The following is a 15,443-nucleotide window of genomic DNA, read 5'->3' as shown; positions in this document are numbered from 1 at the left end:
ATTTTCCTGACACCACACTCCGAGGGCCCTCACCTCCTCCTGTAGGCCGTCTCGTCGTTGTTGGTAATCAAGCCTACCACTGTTGTGTCGTCCGCAAACTTGATGATTGAGTTGAGGCGTGCATGGCCACGCAGTCGTGGGTGAACAGGGAGTACAGGAGAGGGCTCAGAACGCACCCTTGTGGGGCCCCGTGTTGAGGATCAGCGGGGAGGAGATGTTGTTGCCTACCCTCTCACCACCTGTGGGCGGCCCGTCAGGAAGTCCAGTACCCAGTTGCACAGGCGGGGTCGAGACCCAGGGTCTCGAGCTTGATGACGAGCTTGGAGGGTACTATGGTATTGAATGCCGAGCTGTAGTCGATGAACAGCATTCTCACATAGGTATTCCTCTTGTCCAGGTGGGTTAGGGCAGTGTGCAGTGTGGTTGAGATTGCATCGTCTGTGGACCTATTTGGGCGGTAAGCAAATTGAGTGGGTCTAGGGTGTCAGGTAGGGTGGAGGTGATATGGTCCTTGACTAGTCTCTCAAAGCACTTCATGATGACGGAAGTGAGTGCTACGGGCGGTAGTCGTTTAGCTCAGTTACCTTAGCTTTCTTGGGAACAGGAACAATGGTGGCCCTCTTGAAGCATGTGGGAACAGCAGACTGGTATAGGGATTGATTGAATATGTCCGTAAACACACCGGCCAGCTGGTCTGCGCATGCTCTGAGGGCGCGGCTGGGGATGCCGTCTGGGCCTGCAGCCTTGCGAGGGTTAACACGTTTAAATGTCTTACTCACCTCGGCTGCAGTGAAGGAGAGACCGCATGTTTTCGTTGCAGGCCGTGTCAGTGGCACTGTATTGTCCTCAAAGCGGGCAAAAAGTGATTTAGTCTGCCTGGGAGCAAGACATCCTGGTCCGTGACTGGGCTGGGTTTCTTCTTGTAGTCCGTGATTGACTGTAGACCCTGCCACATGCCTCTTGTGTCTGAGCCATTGAATTGAGATTCCACTTTGTCTCTGTACTGACGCTTAGCTTGTTTAATAGCCTTGCGGAGGGAATAGCTGCATTGTTTATATTCGACATATTACCAGACACCTTGCCCTGATTAAAAGCAGTGGTTCGCGCTTTCAGTTTCACGCGAATGCTGCCATCAATCCACGGTTTCTGGTTTGGGAATGTTTTTATCGTTGCTATGGGAACGACATCTTCGACGCACGTTCTAATGAACTCGCACACCGAATCAGCGTATTCGTCAATATTTCCATCTGACGCAATACGAAACATGTCCCAGTCCACGTGATGGAAGCAGTCTTGGAGTGTGGAGTCAGCTTGGTCTGACCAGCGTTGGACAGACCTCAGCGTGGGAGCCTCTTGTTTTAGTTTCTGCCTGTAGGCAGGGATCAGCAAAAATGGAGTCGTGGTCAGCTTTTCCGAAGGGGGCGGGGCAGGGCCTTATATGCATGCGGAAGTTAGAGTAACAATGATCCAAGGTTTTACCACCCCTGGTTGCGCAATCGATATGCTGGTAAAATTTAGGGAGTCTTGTTTTCAGATTAGCTTTGTTAAAATCCCCAGCTACAATGAATGCAGCCTCCGGATAAATGGTTTCCAGTTTGCAAAGAGTTAAATAAAGTTCGTTCAGAGCCATCGATGTGTCTGCTTGGGGGATATATACGGCTGTGATTATAATCGAGGAGAATTCTCTTGGTAGATAATGCGGTCTACATTTGATTGTGAGGAATTCTAAATCAGGTGAACAGAAGGATTTGAGTTCTGTATGTTTCCTTCATCACACCATGTCTCGTTAGATATTATAGTATAGATAATGTTATAGTATGATAGATTTTATAGTATAGATATAATATAGTATAGATGTTATAGTATAGATAATATATTATAGTATATAGATATTATAGTATAGATATATATAGTATAGATAGATATAGTATAGATATATAGTATAGATATTATAGTACAGATGTTATAGTATAGATATTATAGTATAGATATATAGTATAGATAAATTATAGTATAGATAATATACAGATTTATAGTATAGATAATATATAGTATAGATATTATAGTATAGATATATAGTATAGATATATATATAGTTATTATAGTATAGATAATATAGTATAGATAGTTATAGTATAGATGTATATTTAGATAATATATAGTATAGAAAATATAGTATAGATATTATAGTATAGATATTATAGTATAGATATATAGTATAGATAGTATAGTATAGATAAAATATATTATAGATAGATGTTATAGTATAGATATTATAGTATAGATAAATATATAGTATGATAGATATTATAGTATAGATATATATATAGATATTATAGTATAGATAATATATTATAGTATAGATAGATATTATAGTATAGATATTATAGTATAGATATTATAGTATAGATAATATATAGTATAAATATGATAGATATTATAGATAGATATATATATAGATGTTATAGTATAGATATATAGTATAGATATTATAGTATAGATAAAAATATAGTATAGATAGATATTATAGTATAGATATAATATAGATATTATAGTATAGATAATATATTATAAGTATGATAGATATTATAGTAAAATATATATAGATATTATAGTATAGATATAAATATAGTATAGATATTATAGTATAGATATTATAGTATAGTATAAATATAGTATAGATATTATAGTATAGATATAATATAGATAGATATTATAGATATAGTATAAATATAGTATAGATATTATAGTATAGATAAAATATAGTATAGATAAAATATAGTATAGATATTATAGTATAGATATTATAGTATAGATATTATAGTATAGATGTTATAGTATAGATTATAGTATATAGTATAGATATAATAAATATATAGTATAGATATTATAGTATAGATAGTATATAGTATAATATAAATTATAGTATAGATAAAATATAGTATAGATATTATAGTATAGATATTATAGTATAGATATTATAGTATAGATATTATAGTATAGATAATAATATAGTATAGATGTTATAGTATAGATAAATATATAGTATAGATGTTATAGTATAGATAAAATATAGTATAGATATTATAGATATAGATAATATATAGTATAGATATTATAGTATAGATATAATATAGATATATATTATAGTATAGATATAATATAGTATAGATATTATAGTATAGATAATATAGTATAGTATGATAGATATTATAGTATAGATATTAATATAGATATTATAGTATAGATAAATATTATAGTATAGATATTATAGTATAGATAAATATTATAGTATAGATATTATAGTATAGATATAATATAGATATTATAGTATAGATAAATATATAAAGTATAGATATTATAGTATAGATATTATATGGATATTATAGTATAGATATTATAAATAGATAGATATTATAGTATAGATATTATATAGATATTATAGTATAGATAATATATTATAAAGTATAGATATTATAGTATAGATAAAATATAGTATAGATATTATAGTATAGATATAGAATTATAGTATAGATATTATAGTATAGTATATAATATAGTATATGATAGATATTATAGTATAGATATAATATAGATATTATAGTATAGATATAGTATAGATATTATAGTATAGATAATATATAGTATAAATATAGTATAGATATTATAGTATAGATAAAATATAGTATAGATATTAATATAGATATTATAGTATAGATAGATATTATATATATAGATATTATAGTATAGATATATAAGTATAGATATTATAGTATAGATTATATTATATAGATAAAATATAGTATAGATATTATAGTATAGATAATATATTATAATAGATAGATATTTATAGTATATATAAAATATAGTATAGATATAATATAGTATAGATAATATATATAGATAAATATGATAGATATTATAGATATAGATATTATAGTATAGATAAAATATATTATAGATATTATAGTATAGATAAAATATAGTATAGATATTATAGTATAATATAGATATAGATATATAGTATATAGATAGATAATATAGATATAATATAGATATTATAGTATAGATAATATATAATAAATATGATAGATATTATAGTATAGATATAATATAGATATTATAGTATGAAATATAGTTAATAAATATGATATATATTATAGTATGAATAGTATAGTTAATACAAATATAGATAGATATTATATATGATAGTATAGTTAGATACAATACTCTGAATATGATAGATATTATAGTATGAATAGTATAGTTAGATACAATACTCTGAATATGATAGATATTATAGTACAGAATAGTATAGTTAGATATATATAGATATTATAGATGAATAGTATATAGATACAATAAATATGATAGATATTATAGTATATAGTATAGTTAGATACAATATATATATAGATATTATAGTATAGTATAGTTAATAGAATATTATAATAGATATTATTATAGATAATATATACAGATATAATATGATGATAGATATTATAGTACAGATAGATAATAGATATTATAGTAGAATAGATAGTTAATATAAATATGATAGATATTATAGTAGATATATATAGATACAATAGAATAGATAGATATTATAGTATGAATAGATATATAATATAGATATATTATAGTATAGTATAATATATTATAAATATGATAGATATTAGAGTATAGATATGAATATGATAGATATTATAGTATGAATAGTATATAATACAATAAATATGATAGATATTATAGTATATATATATTATAGATATTATATGATAGATAATATAGTATGAATAGTATAGTTAGATAATATGAATATATATATATATTATAGTAGATAGTATAGTTTAGATATAATATCTGTATGATAGATATTATAGTATGAATATATAGTTAGATACAATAGATGATAGATATATAGTATAATATAGATTTAGATATAAATATGATAGATATTATAGTATGAATAGTATAGTTAGATAGATATAATATAGATATTATAGATAATATATTATAAATATGATAGATATTATAGTATGATATAATATAGATACAATATTATATGATACGATATTATAGATAATATATTATAAATATGATAGATATTATAGTATGAATAGTATATAGATATGAATATATAGATATTATAGTATGAATAGTATAGTTAGATACAATACTCTGAATATGATACGATATTATAGTATGAATAGTATAGTTAGATACAATACTCTGAATATGATACGATATTATAGTATGAATAGTATAGTTAGATACAATACTCTGAATATGATACGATATTATAGTATGAATAGTATAGTTAGATACAATACTCTGAATATGATACGATATTATAGTATATATATTTTAATATAGATAGATAGTTTAGAATAATTATTGTAGATATTATAGCATCTTACCTTAGCCATTCTCATGTGTTCTACCCTCTCCATTTCTCTGTGTATGTTTTCTCTGTCTCGATCTAGTTTCCCCTGAGCGTCTCTCAGTCTCTCTAGATCTATCAGATAGTCCTTCTTCTTCCTTTGTAGCGCCGCCCTCTCCGTAACTAGCTCCCTGCTCCTCCTCCCCGTCTCCTCTTCCTGTACCAGGAGCTGCACCTCCCTGTCTGTCAGCTGCTGCTCCCGCACCTCCCACTCCCTCTCCCTCCTCCTCTTCTCCTGGTCGTGTGTGGCCTGCTGGCGCTGCAGCGCGGCCGTCTCCTGCCTCTGTTTCTCCAGGCTGCGCTGTTTCTCCTGCTCGATCAGGGAGTTGTGGCGGGAGGAGGGACGGGAGGAGAAGAAGGAGGTGAGGCGTTCGGGGCGGTTGGTGAGAGCCTGGCGCTGATCCTCAATGAAGCTGTCCTGCTGGACTACCACTGCCTGCAGGGACAAAGAGACACATATACCACTGTATGTGGGGACACAGAGACACATATACCACTGTCTGTGGGGACACAGAGACACATATACCACTGTCTGTAGGGACACAGAGACACATATACCACTGTCTGTGGGGACACAGAGACACATATACCACTGTCTGTAGGGACACAGAGACACATATACCACTGTCTGTGGGGACACAGAGACACATATACCACTGTCTGTGGGGACACAGAGACACATATACCACTGTCTGTGGGGACACAGAGACACATATACCACTGTCTGTGGGGACACAGAGACACATATACCACTGTCTGTGGGGACACAGAGACACATATACCACTGTCTGTGGGGACACAGAGACACATATACCACTGTCTGTGGGGACACAGAGACACATATACCAGTGTCTGTGGGGACACAGAGACAGATATACCACTGTCTGTGGGGACACAGAGACACATATACCACTGTCTGTGGGGACACAGAGACACATATACCACTGTCTGTGGGGACACAGAGACAGATATACCACTGTCTGTGGGGACACAGAGACACATATACCACTGTCTGTGGGGACACAGAGACACATATACCACTGTCTGTGGGGACAGAGAGACACATATACCACTGTCTGTGGGGACACAGAGACACATATACCACTGTCTGTAGGGACACAGAGACACATATACCACTGTCTGTGGGGACACAGAGACACATATACCACTGTCTGTGGGGACACAGAGACACATATACCACTGTCTGTGGGGACACAGAGACACATATACCACTGTCTGTGGGGACACAGAGACACATATACCACTGTCTGTGGGGACACAGAGACACATATACCACTGTCTGTGGGGACACAGAGACACATATACCACTGTCTGTGGGGACACAGAGACACATATACCACTGTCTGTGGGGACACAGAGACACATATACCACTGTCTGTGGGGACACAGAGACAGATATACCACTGTCTGTGGGGACACAGAGACACATATACCACTGTCTGTGGGGACACAGAGACACATATACCACTGTCTGTGGGGACACAGAGACACATATACCACTGTCTGTGGGGACACAGAGACACATATATCACTGTCTGTGGGGACACAGAGACACATATACCACTGTCTGTGGGGACACAGAGACACATATACCACTGTCTGTGGGGACACAGAGACACATATACCACTGTCTGTGGGGACACAGAGACACATATACCACTGTCTGTGGGGACACAGAGACACATATACCACTGTCTGTGGGGACACAGAGACACATATACCACTGTCTGTGGGGACACAGAGACACATATACCACTGTCTGTGGGGACACAGAGACACATATACCACTGTCTGTGGGGACACAGAGACACATATACCACTGTCTGTGGGGACACAGAGACACATATACCACTGTCTGTGGGGACACAGAGACACATATACCACTGTCTGTGGGGACACAGAGACAGATATACCACTGTCTGTGGGGACACAGAGACACATATACCACTGTCTGTGGGGACACAGAGACACATATACCACTGTCTGTGGGGACACAGAGACACATATACCACTGTCTGTGGGGACACAGAGACACATATACCACTGTCTGTGGGGACACAGAGACACATATACCACTGTCTGTGGGGACACAGAGACACATATACCACTGTCTGTGGGGACACAGAGACACATATACCACTGTCTGTGGGGACACAGAGACACATATACCACTGTCTGTGGGGACACAGAGACACATATACCACTCTGTGGGGACACAGAGACACATATACCACTGTCTGTGGGGACACAGAGACACATATACCACTGTCTGTGGGGACACAGAGACACATATACCACTGTCTGTGGGGACACAGAGACACATATACCACTGTCTGTGGGGACACAGAGACACATATACCACTGTCTGTGGGGACACAGAGACACATATACCACTGTCTGTGGGGACACAGAGACAGATATACCACTGTCTGTGGGGACACAGAGACACATATACCACTGTCTGTGGGGACACAGAGACACATATACCACTGTCTGTGGGGACACAGAGACACATATACCACTGTCTGTGGGGACACAGAGACACATATACCACTGTCTGTGGGGACACAGAGACACATATACCACTGTCTGTGGGGACACAGAGACACATATACCACTGTCTGTGGGGACACAGAGACAGATATACCACTGTCTGTGGGGACACAGAGACACATATACCACTGTCTGTGGGGACACAGAGACACATATACCACTGTCTGTGGGGACACAGAGAAACATACTACCACAGTCTGAAGTGGGGAGTCATTCAGCTTCTTCTGGACACATATACCACTGTCTGTGGGGACACAGAGACACATATACCACTGTCTGCAGGGGACACAGAGACATGGATATACCACTGTCTGTGGGGACACAGAGACACAGAGATATGGACCACTGTCTGTGGGGACACAGAGATAGATACACCACTGATGTGGAGGACACAGAAGACACAGAGATATACCACTGCTGTGGGGACAACAGAGATGGGTTGGACCACCTGTGGAAGACAACAGAGATGGACACATATACCAGGGTTGGAGGACACAGAAGACAACAGAGATATACTATAAAGGGTTGGAGGACTGCTAGAAGACAACAGAGATGGGTTGGGGACACTGCTAGAATACCAGAGATGGGTGTGGGGACACAGAGACACAGAGATATACCACTGTCTGTGGAGGACACAGAAGACAACAGAGATGGGTTGGGGACACAGAAGACAACAGAGATGGGTTGGGGACACAGAAGACACATATACCACTGTCTGTGGGGACACAGAAGACACAGAGATATACCACTGTCTGGAGGGACACAGAAGACAATACCAGATGGGTTGGAGGACACAGAGACAACAGAGATGGATCACACTGAAGGGTCTGGAGGACAGAAGACAACAGAGATGGATCACACTATGATGGGTTGGGGACTGCAGAAGACACAGATGGATCACACTGTCTGTTGGGGACACAGAGACAGATAGGACCTGCTAGAAGACACTGTCTGTGGGGACACAGAGACAACAGAGATGGATCACACTATGATGGGTTGGGGACCAGAGAAGACAACAGAGATGGGTTGGAGGACCTGCTAGAGGACAATAGAGATGGGTTGGGGACCACAGAGAAGACAACAGATGGATCACACTATGATGGGTTGGGGACACAGAAGACAACAGAGATGGGTTGGAGGACCTGCTAGAAGACAACAGAGATGGATCACACTATGAAGGGTTGGAGGTCTGTAGGGACACAGAGATAGATCACACTATAAAGGGTTGGAGGACACAGAAGACAACATATATCCACTATAAAGGATTGGAGGACCACAGAAGACAACAGAGATGGGTTGGGGACACAGAAGACAACAGAGATGGGTTGGAGGACTAGATGACAACAGAGATCTGTTGGAGGACTGCAGAAGACAACAGAGATAGACCACTATAAAGGGTTGGGGACACAGAAGACAACAGAGATGGGTTGGAGGACCTGCTAGAAGACAACAGAGATGGATCACACTATAAAGGGTTGTGGGGACCTGCTAGAAGACAACAGATAGATCCACTATAAAGGGTTGGAGGACCTGCTAGAAGACAACAGAGATGGGTTGGAGGACACAGAAGACAACAGAGATGGGTTGGAGGACCTGCACAGAGGACAACAGAGATGGGTTGGAGGACTGCTAGAAGACAACAGAGATGGATCCACTATAAAGGGTTGGAGGACCTGCTAGACAAGACAACAGAGATGGGTTGGAGGACCTGCTAGATGACAACACAGATGGGTTGGAGGACCTGCTAGAGGACAACAGAGATGGGTTGGAGGACCTGCTAGAAGACAACAGAGATGGATCACACTATAAAGGGTTGGAGGACCTGCTAGAAGACAACAGAGATGGGTTGGAGGACCTGCTAGAAGACAACAGAGATGGGTTGGAGGACCTGCTAGAAGACAACAGAGATAGATCACCCTATAAAGGGTTGGAGGACCTGCTAGAAGACAACAGAGATAGATCACACTATAAAGGGTTGGAGGACCTGCTAGAAGACAACAGAGATGGGTTGGAGGACCTGCTAGAAGACAACAGAGATGGGTTGGAGGACCTGCTAGAAGACAACAGAGATAGATCACACTATAAAGGGTTGGAGGACCTGCTAGAAGACAACAGAGATGGGTTGGAGGACCTGCTAGAGGACAACAGAGATGGGTTGGAGGACCTGCTAGAGGACAACAGAGATGGGTTGGAGGACCTGCTAGAAGACAACAGAGATGGATCACACTATAAAGGGTTGGAGGACCTGCTAGAGGACAACAGAGATGGATCACACTATGATGGGTTGGAGGACCTGCTAGAAGACAACAGAGATGGGTTGGAGGACCTGCTAGAAGACAACAGAGATGGATCACACTATGAAGGGTTGGAGGACCTGCTAGAAGACAACAGAGATGGATCACACTATGAAGGGTTGGAGGACCTGCTAGAAGACAACAGAGATGGGTTGGAGGACCTGCTAGAAGACAACAGAGATGGATCACACTATGATGGGTTGGAGGACCTGCTAGAAGACAACAGAGATGGGTTGGAGGACCTGCTAGAAGACAACAGAGATGGATCACACTATGATGGGTTGGAGGACCTGCTAGAAGACAACAGAGATGGGTTGGAGGACCTGCTAGAGGACAACAGAGATGGATCACACTATGAAGGGTTGGAGGACCTGCTAGAAGACAACAGAGATGGATCACACTATGATGGGTTGGAGGACCTGCTAGAAGACAACAGAGATGGATCACACTATGATGGGTTGGAGGACCTGCTAGAAGACAACAGAGATGGGTTGGAGGACCTGCTAGAAGACAACAGAGATAGATCACAATATGAAGGGTTGGAGGACCTGCTAGAAGACAACAGAGATGGATCACACTATAAAGGGTTGGGGAAACTGAAAGAAGAAAACAGACAGCAGGTCAGACTATGAAGGGTTGGAGGACCTGCTTTGAAGACAACAGAGATGGGGTGATTTATAATCTGGGTCTGGGGTGATTTATGTTCTGGGTCTGGGGTGTATATTTATATTCTGGGTCTGGGGTGTATATTTATAATCTGGGTCTGGAGGACCTGTATATTTAGACTGGGTCTGGGGTGTATATTTATAATCTGGGTTGGAGGTATATTTATGTTCTGGGTCTGTGTAGATTTAGACTGGTTCAGTATATTTATGTTCTGGGTCTGGGGTGTATATTTATATTCTGGGTTGGGGGTATATTTATAATCTGGGTCTGGGGTGTATAGACAATCTGGGTCTGGGGTGTATATTTATGTTCTGGGTCTGGGGTGTATATTTATATTCTGGGTCTGGAGGTATATTTATAACCTGTCTGGGACAACATTTAGTTCTGGGTTGGAGGTATATTTATGTTCTGGGCTAGAAGACATTTATGTTCTGGGTCTGGGGTGTATATTTATGTTCTGGGTTGGAGGATTCTGGGTCTGGGGTGAAGATAATCTGGGTCAGAGATTTATAATCTGGGTCTGGGGTGTATATTTATGTTCTGGGTCTGGGGTGTATATTTATACTGGGTCTGGTTGAAGATTAACAGAGATGGGTGTATATTTATGTTCTGGGAGGATGTTCTGGGTCTGCGTAGTATATTTATATTCTGGGTCAGGGTGATATTTATAATCTGGGTCTATGAATGTTCTGGGTCTGGAGTATATTTATGTTCTGGGTCTGGGAAGATATTTATGTTCTGGGTTGGGGGTATATTTATGTTCTGTCTGGGGTGTATATTTATAATCAGAGATGGGTGTATATTTATAATCTGGGTCTGGGGGATGTTCTGTCTGGGTGATATTTATAATCTGGGTTGGGGGTATATTTATGTTCTGGGGTCTGGGGTGTATATTTATGTTCTGGAGTCTAGGGTGTATATTTATATTCTGGGTCTGGGGTGATGTTCTGGGTCTGGGTGATATTTATATTCTGGGTCTGGGGGTATATTTATTTTCTGGGGTCTAGAAGATATTTATGGTCAGATATTTATGGTCTGCAGTCTGGGGTATATATTTATTTTCTGGGGTCTGGAGTGTATATTTATGGTCTGGGGTGTATATATATGTTCTGGGTCTGGGGTGATTCTTCTGCTAGAAGACATTTATATTCTGGGTTGAGGGACTTCTGCTAGAAGACATTTATGTTCTGGAGTCTGGGGTGTATATTTATGTTCAGTCTGGGGTGTATATTTATTTTCTGGGGTCTATGTATATTTATGTTCTGGGTTGGAGGACCTGGGTCTGGGAAGACATTTAGAGATGGGTCTGGGGGTATATTTATGTTCTGGGTCTGAGATAGTACAGAGTTCTGGGTTGGAGGATTTTCTGGGGTCTAGAAGACATTTATGTTCAGAGTCTGGGGTGTATATTTATGTTCTGGGTCTGGGGTGTATATTTATATTTTGGGTCTGGGGTGTATATTTATGAGATGGGTCTGGGGTGTATATTTATGTTCTGGAGTCTGGGGTGTTTATTTATTTTCTGGGGTCTAGGGTGTATATTTATGGGTTGGAGGACCTGGGTCTGGGGTGATATTTATGTTCTGGGATGGGATCACACTATAAGGGTTGGGTGTATATTTATAATCTGGGTCTGGGAAGACAACATGTTCTGGGTTGGAGGACCTGCTAGATATTTACAACAGAGATGGATCATACTATAAGGGTTGGAGGACCTGCTAGAAGATATTTATGTTCTGGGTCTGGGATCATATTTATATTCTGGGTCTGGAGGACCTGGGCTAGAAGATATTTAGTTCTGGGTCTGGGGGTATATTTATAACCTGTCTAGATAGATCACACTGGAGAAGGGTTGGAGGACCTGCTAGAAGACAACAGAGATGGGTTGGACCTGTCTAGAAGACAACAGGGGTGTATATTTATGTTCTGGGTTGGAGGACCTGCTAGAAGACAACAGAGATGGGTTGGAGGACCTGCTAGAAGACATTTACAGAGATGGATCACACTATGAAGGGTTGGAGGACCTGCTAGAAGACAACAGAGATGGGTTGGGGGACCTGCTAGAAGACAATTTAGAGATGGGTTGGAGGACCTGCTGGGAAGACAACAGGGATAGATCACACTATGAATGGGTTGGAGGACCTGCTAGAAGACAACAGAGATGGGTTGGGGGACCTGCTAGAAGACAACAGAGATAGATCACACTATGAAGGGTTGGAGGACCTGCTAGAAGACAACAGAGATGGGTCTTGGAGGACCTGCTAGAAGACAACAGAGATAGATCACATATATGTTCTGGGTTGGAGGACCTGCTAGAAGACAACAGAGATGGATCACACTATGAAGGGTTGGAGGACCTGCTAGAAGACAACAGAGATAGTATATTTATGTTCTGGGTTGGGGTGATTATGTTCTGCTATATTTATATTCTGGGACAACAGGTGATAGATCACATTTATAATTCTGGGTTGGAGGACCTGCTGGACATATTTATGTTCTGAGGGTCTAGGGAAGATATTTATTAGATCACACTATGAAGGGTTGGAGGACCTGCTAGAAGACAACAGAGATGGGTTGGAGGACCTGCTAGAAGACAACAGAGATGGGTCTGGGGGACCTCTGGGGTGGACAACAGAGTCTAGGGTGTATATTTATGGTTGGAGGACCTGCTAGAAGACAACAGAGATGGGTTGGAGGACCTGCTAGATATTTACAGAGATGTATATTTATGTTCTGGGTTGGGGTGGAGGACCTGCTAGTAGAAGACAATATGGGGTATATTTATGTTCTGGGTCTGGGGTGAGATTCTGGGTCTGGGGGGGTCAGAGATGGGTTGGAGGACCTGCTAGAAGACTGGGTCAGAGATGGATCACACTGTGAAGGGTTGGAGGACCTGCTAGAAGACAACAGAGATGGGATCACATATGAAGGGTTGGAGGACCTGGTGAAGACAACAGAGATGGGTTGGGGTGTATAGAGATGGTTCTGGAGGACCTGCTAGAAGACAACAGAGATGGGTTGGAGGACCTGTTCTGGGTCTAGAAGACAACAGAGATAGATCACACTATAAAGTTCTGGGTTGGAGGACCTGGGCTAGAAGACATTTATGTTCAGAGATAGATCACACTATAAAGGGTTGGAGGACCTGCTAGAAGACAACAGAGATGGAGTCTGGGGTTGGAGGTCCTGCTAGTATATTTATGGTCTGGGTGTATATTTATCGTCTGGGGTGACAACAGAGATGGGTTGGAGGACCTGGTCTAGAAGACAACAGAGATGGGTTGGAGGACCTGGGTCTAGAAGACAACAGAGATGGGGTGTATATTTATGTTCTGGGTCTGGAGGACCTGCTAGAAGTTCTGGGTTGGAGGATGTTCTGGGGTCTAAGATTTAGTCTGGGGAGATGGATCACTATATGTTCTGGGTCTGGGGGTATATTTATATTCTGGGTCTAGAGGACAATGTTCTGAGATGGATCATACTATGAAGGGTCTGGAGGACCTAGTTTAAGACTGGGTCTGGGGTGTATATTTATGTTCTGGGTTGGAGGTATATTTATGTTCTGGGTCTAGAAGACAACAGAGATGTTCTGGGTTGGAGGACCTCTAGAAGACAACAGGGATGGATCACATTTATGAAGGGTTGGAGGACCTGCTAGAATTTATATTCAGAGATGGATCATATTTATGAAGGGTTGGAGGACCTGCTAGAAGACAACAGAGATGGGTTGGAGGTTCTGTCTAGAAGATATTTAGAGATGGGTTGGGGGATATATATGTTCTGAAGACAGGGTGTATATTTAGATGGGTTGGAGGTTCCTGCTAGAAGACTTCTGGGTCTGGGATGTATATTTATGTTCTGGGTCTGGGGTGTATATTTATATTCTGGGTCTGGGGATGTATATTTATATTCTGGGTCTTGGATGTATATTTATGTTCTGGGGTCTAGGGTGTATATTTATATTCTGGGTCTGGGGTGTATATTTATATTCTGGGTCTGGGGTGTATATTTATATTCTGGGTCTGGGGTGTATATTTATGTTCTGGGTCTGGGGTGTATATTTATGTTCTGGGTCTGGAGTGTATATTTATATTCTGGGTCTGGGGTGTATATTTATATTCTGGGTCTGGGGTGTATATTTATATTCTGGGTCTGGGGTGTATGTTTATGTGGTAGTCTGGTCAGATATCTTTCTTACCTCAGTGTTCCTCTTCAGTAACAGCATCATGGTCGCATTCTCCCCCTGACAACACAAAACTCCAGCATTACTGAACACAGGAGAGGAGTGTGTCTGTGTCTGTGTCTGTGTCTGTCTGTCTGTCTGTCTGTCTGTCTGTCTGTATGTCTGTGTGTGTGTCTGTCTGTCTGAACCACCAGCTGGTCTACTGTCAGATATAGCTTGGTGTCTGTGGACCACCAGCTGTTTACTGTCAGATATGTCTGTATTGTGGACCACCAGCTGTATA

The 15,443-nt window shown here is 39.9% G+C and overlaps 1 protein-coding gene across 1 annotated transcript in view; it reads right to left on the bottom strand.

Moving 5' to 3' along the window:
• The window catches only part of LOC135570067 (A-kinase anchor protein 13-like), a 93,401-nt gene that overhangs the window by 47,772 nt on the left and 30,186 nt on the right, over positions 1–15,443 (bottom strand). Inside the window, exons 9-10 of the mRNA XM_065016133.1 lie at positions 15,176–15,417; positions 5,421–5,879 (exon numbers count right to left, since the gene is read on the bottom strand). Coding sequence (XP_064872205.1) covers positions 5,421–5,879; positions 15,176–15,417 — 701 coding nt within the window. The remainder of the gene's footprint in view (positions 1–5,420; positions 5,880–15,175; positions 15,418–15,443) is intronic.

This window comes from Oncorhynchus nerka, unplaced genomic scaffold (genome assembly GCF_034236695.1).
Source record: "Oncorhynchus nerka isolate Pitt River unplaced genomic scaffold, Oner_Uvic_2.0 unplaced_scaffold_1134, whole genome shotgun sequence".
Classification (NCBI taxonomy): Eukaryota; Metazoa; Chordata; class Actinopteri; order Salmoniformes; family Salmonidae; genus Oncorhynchus; species Oncorhynchus nerka.
Note: the sequence above shows the minus strand (reverse complement) of the source record. Positions and strands in the feature narration are given on the sequence as shown.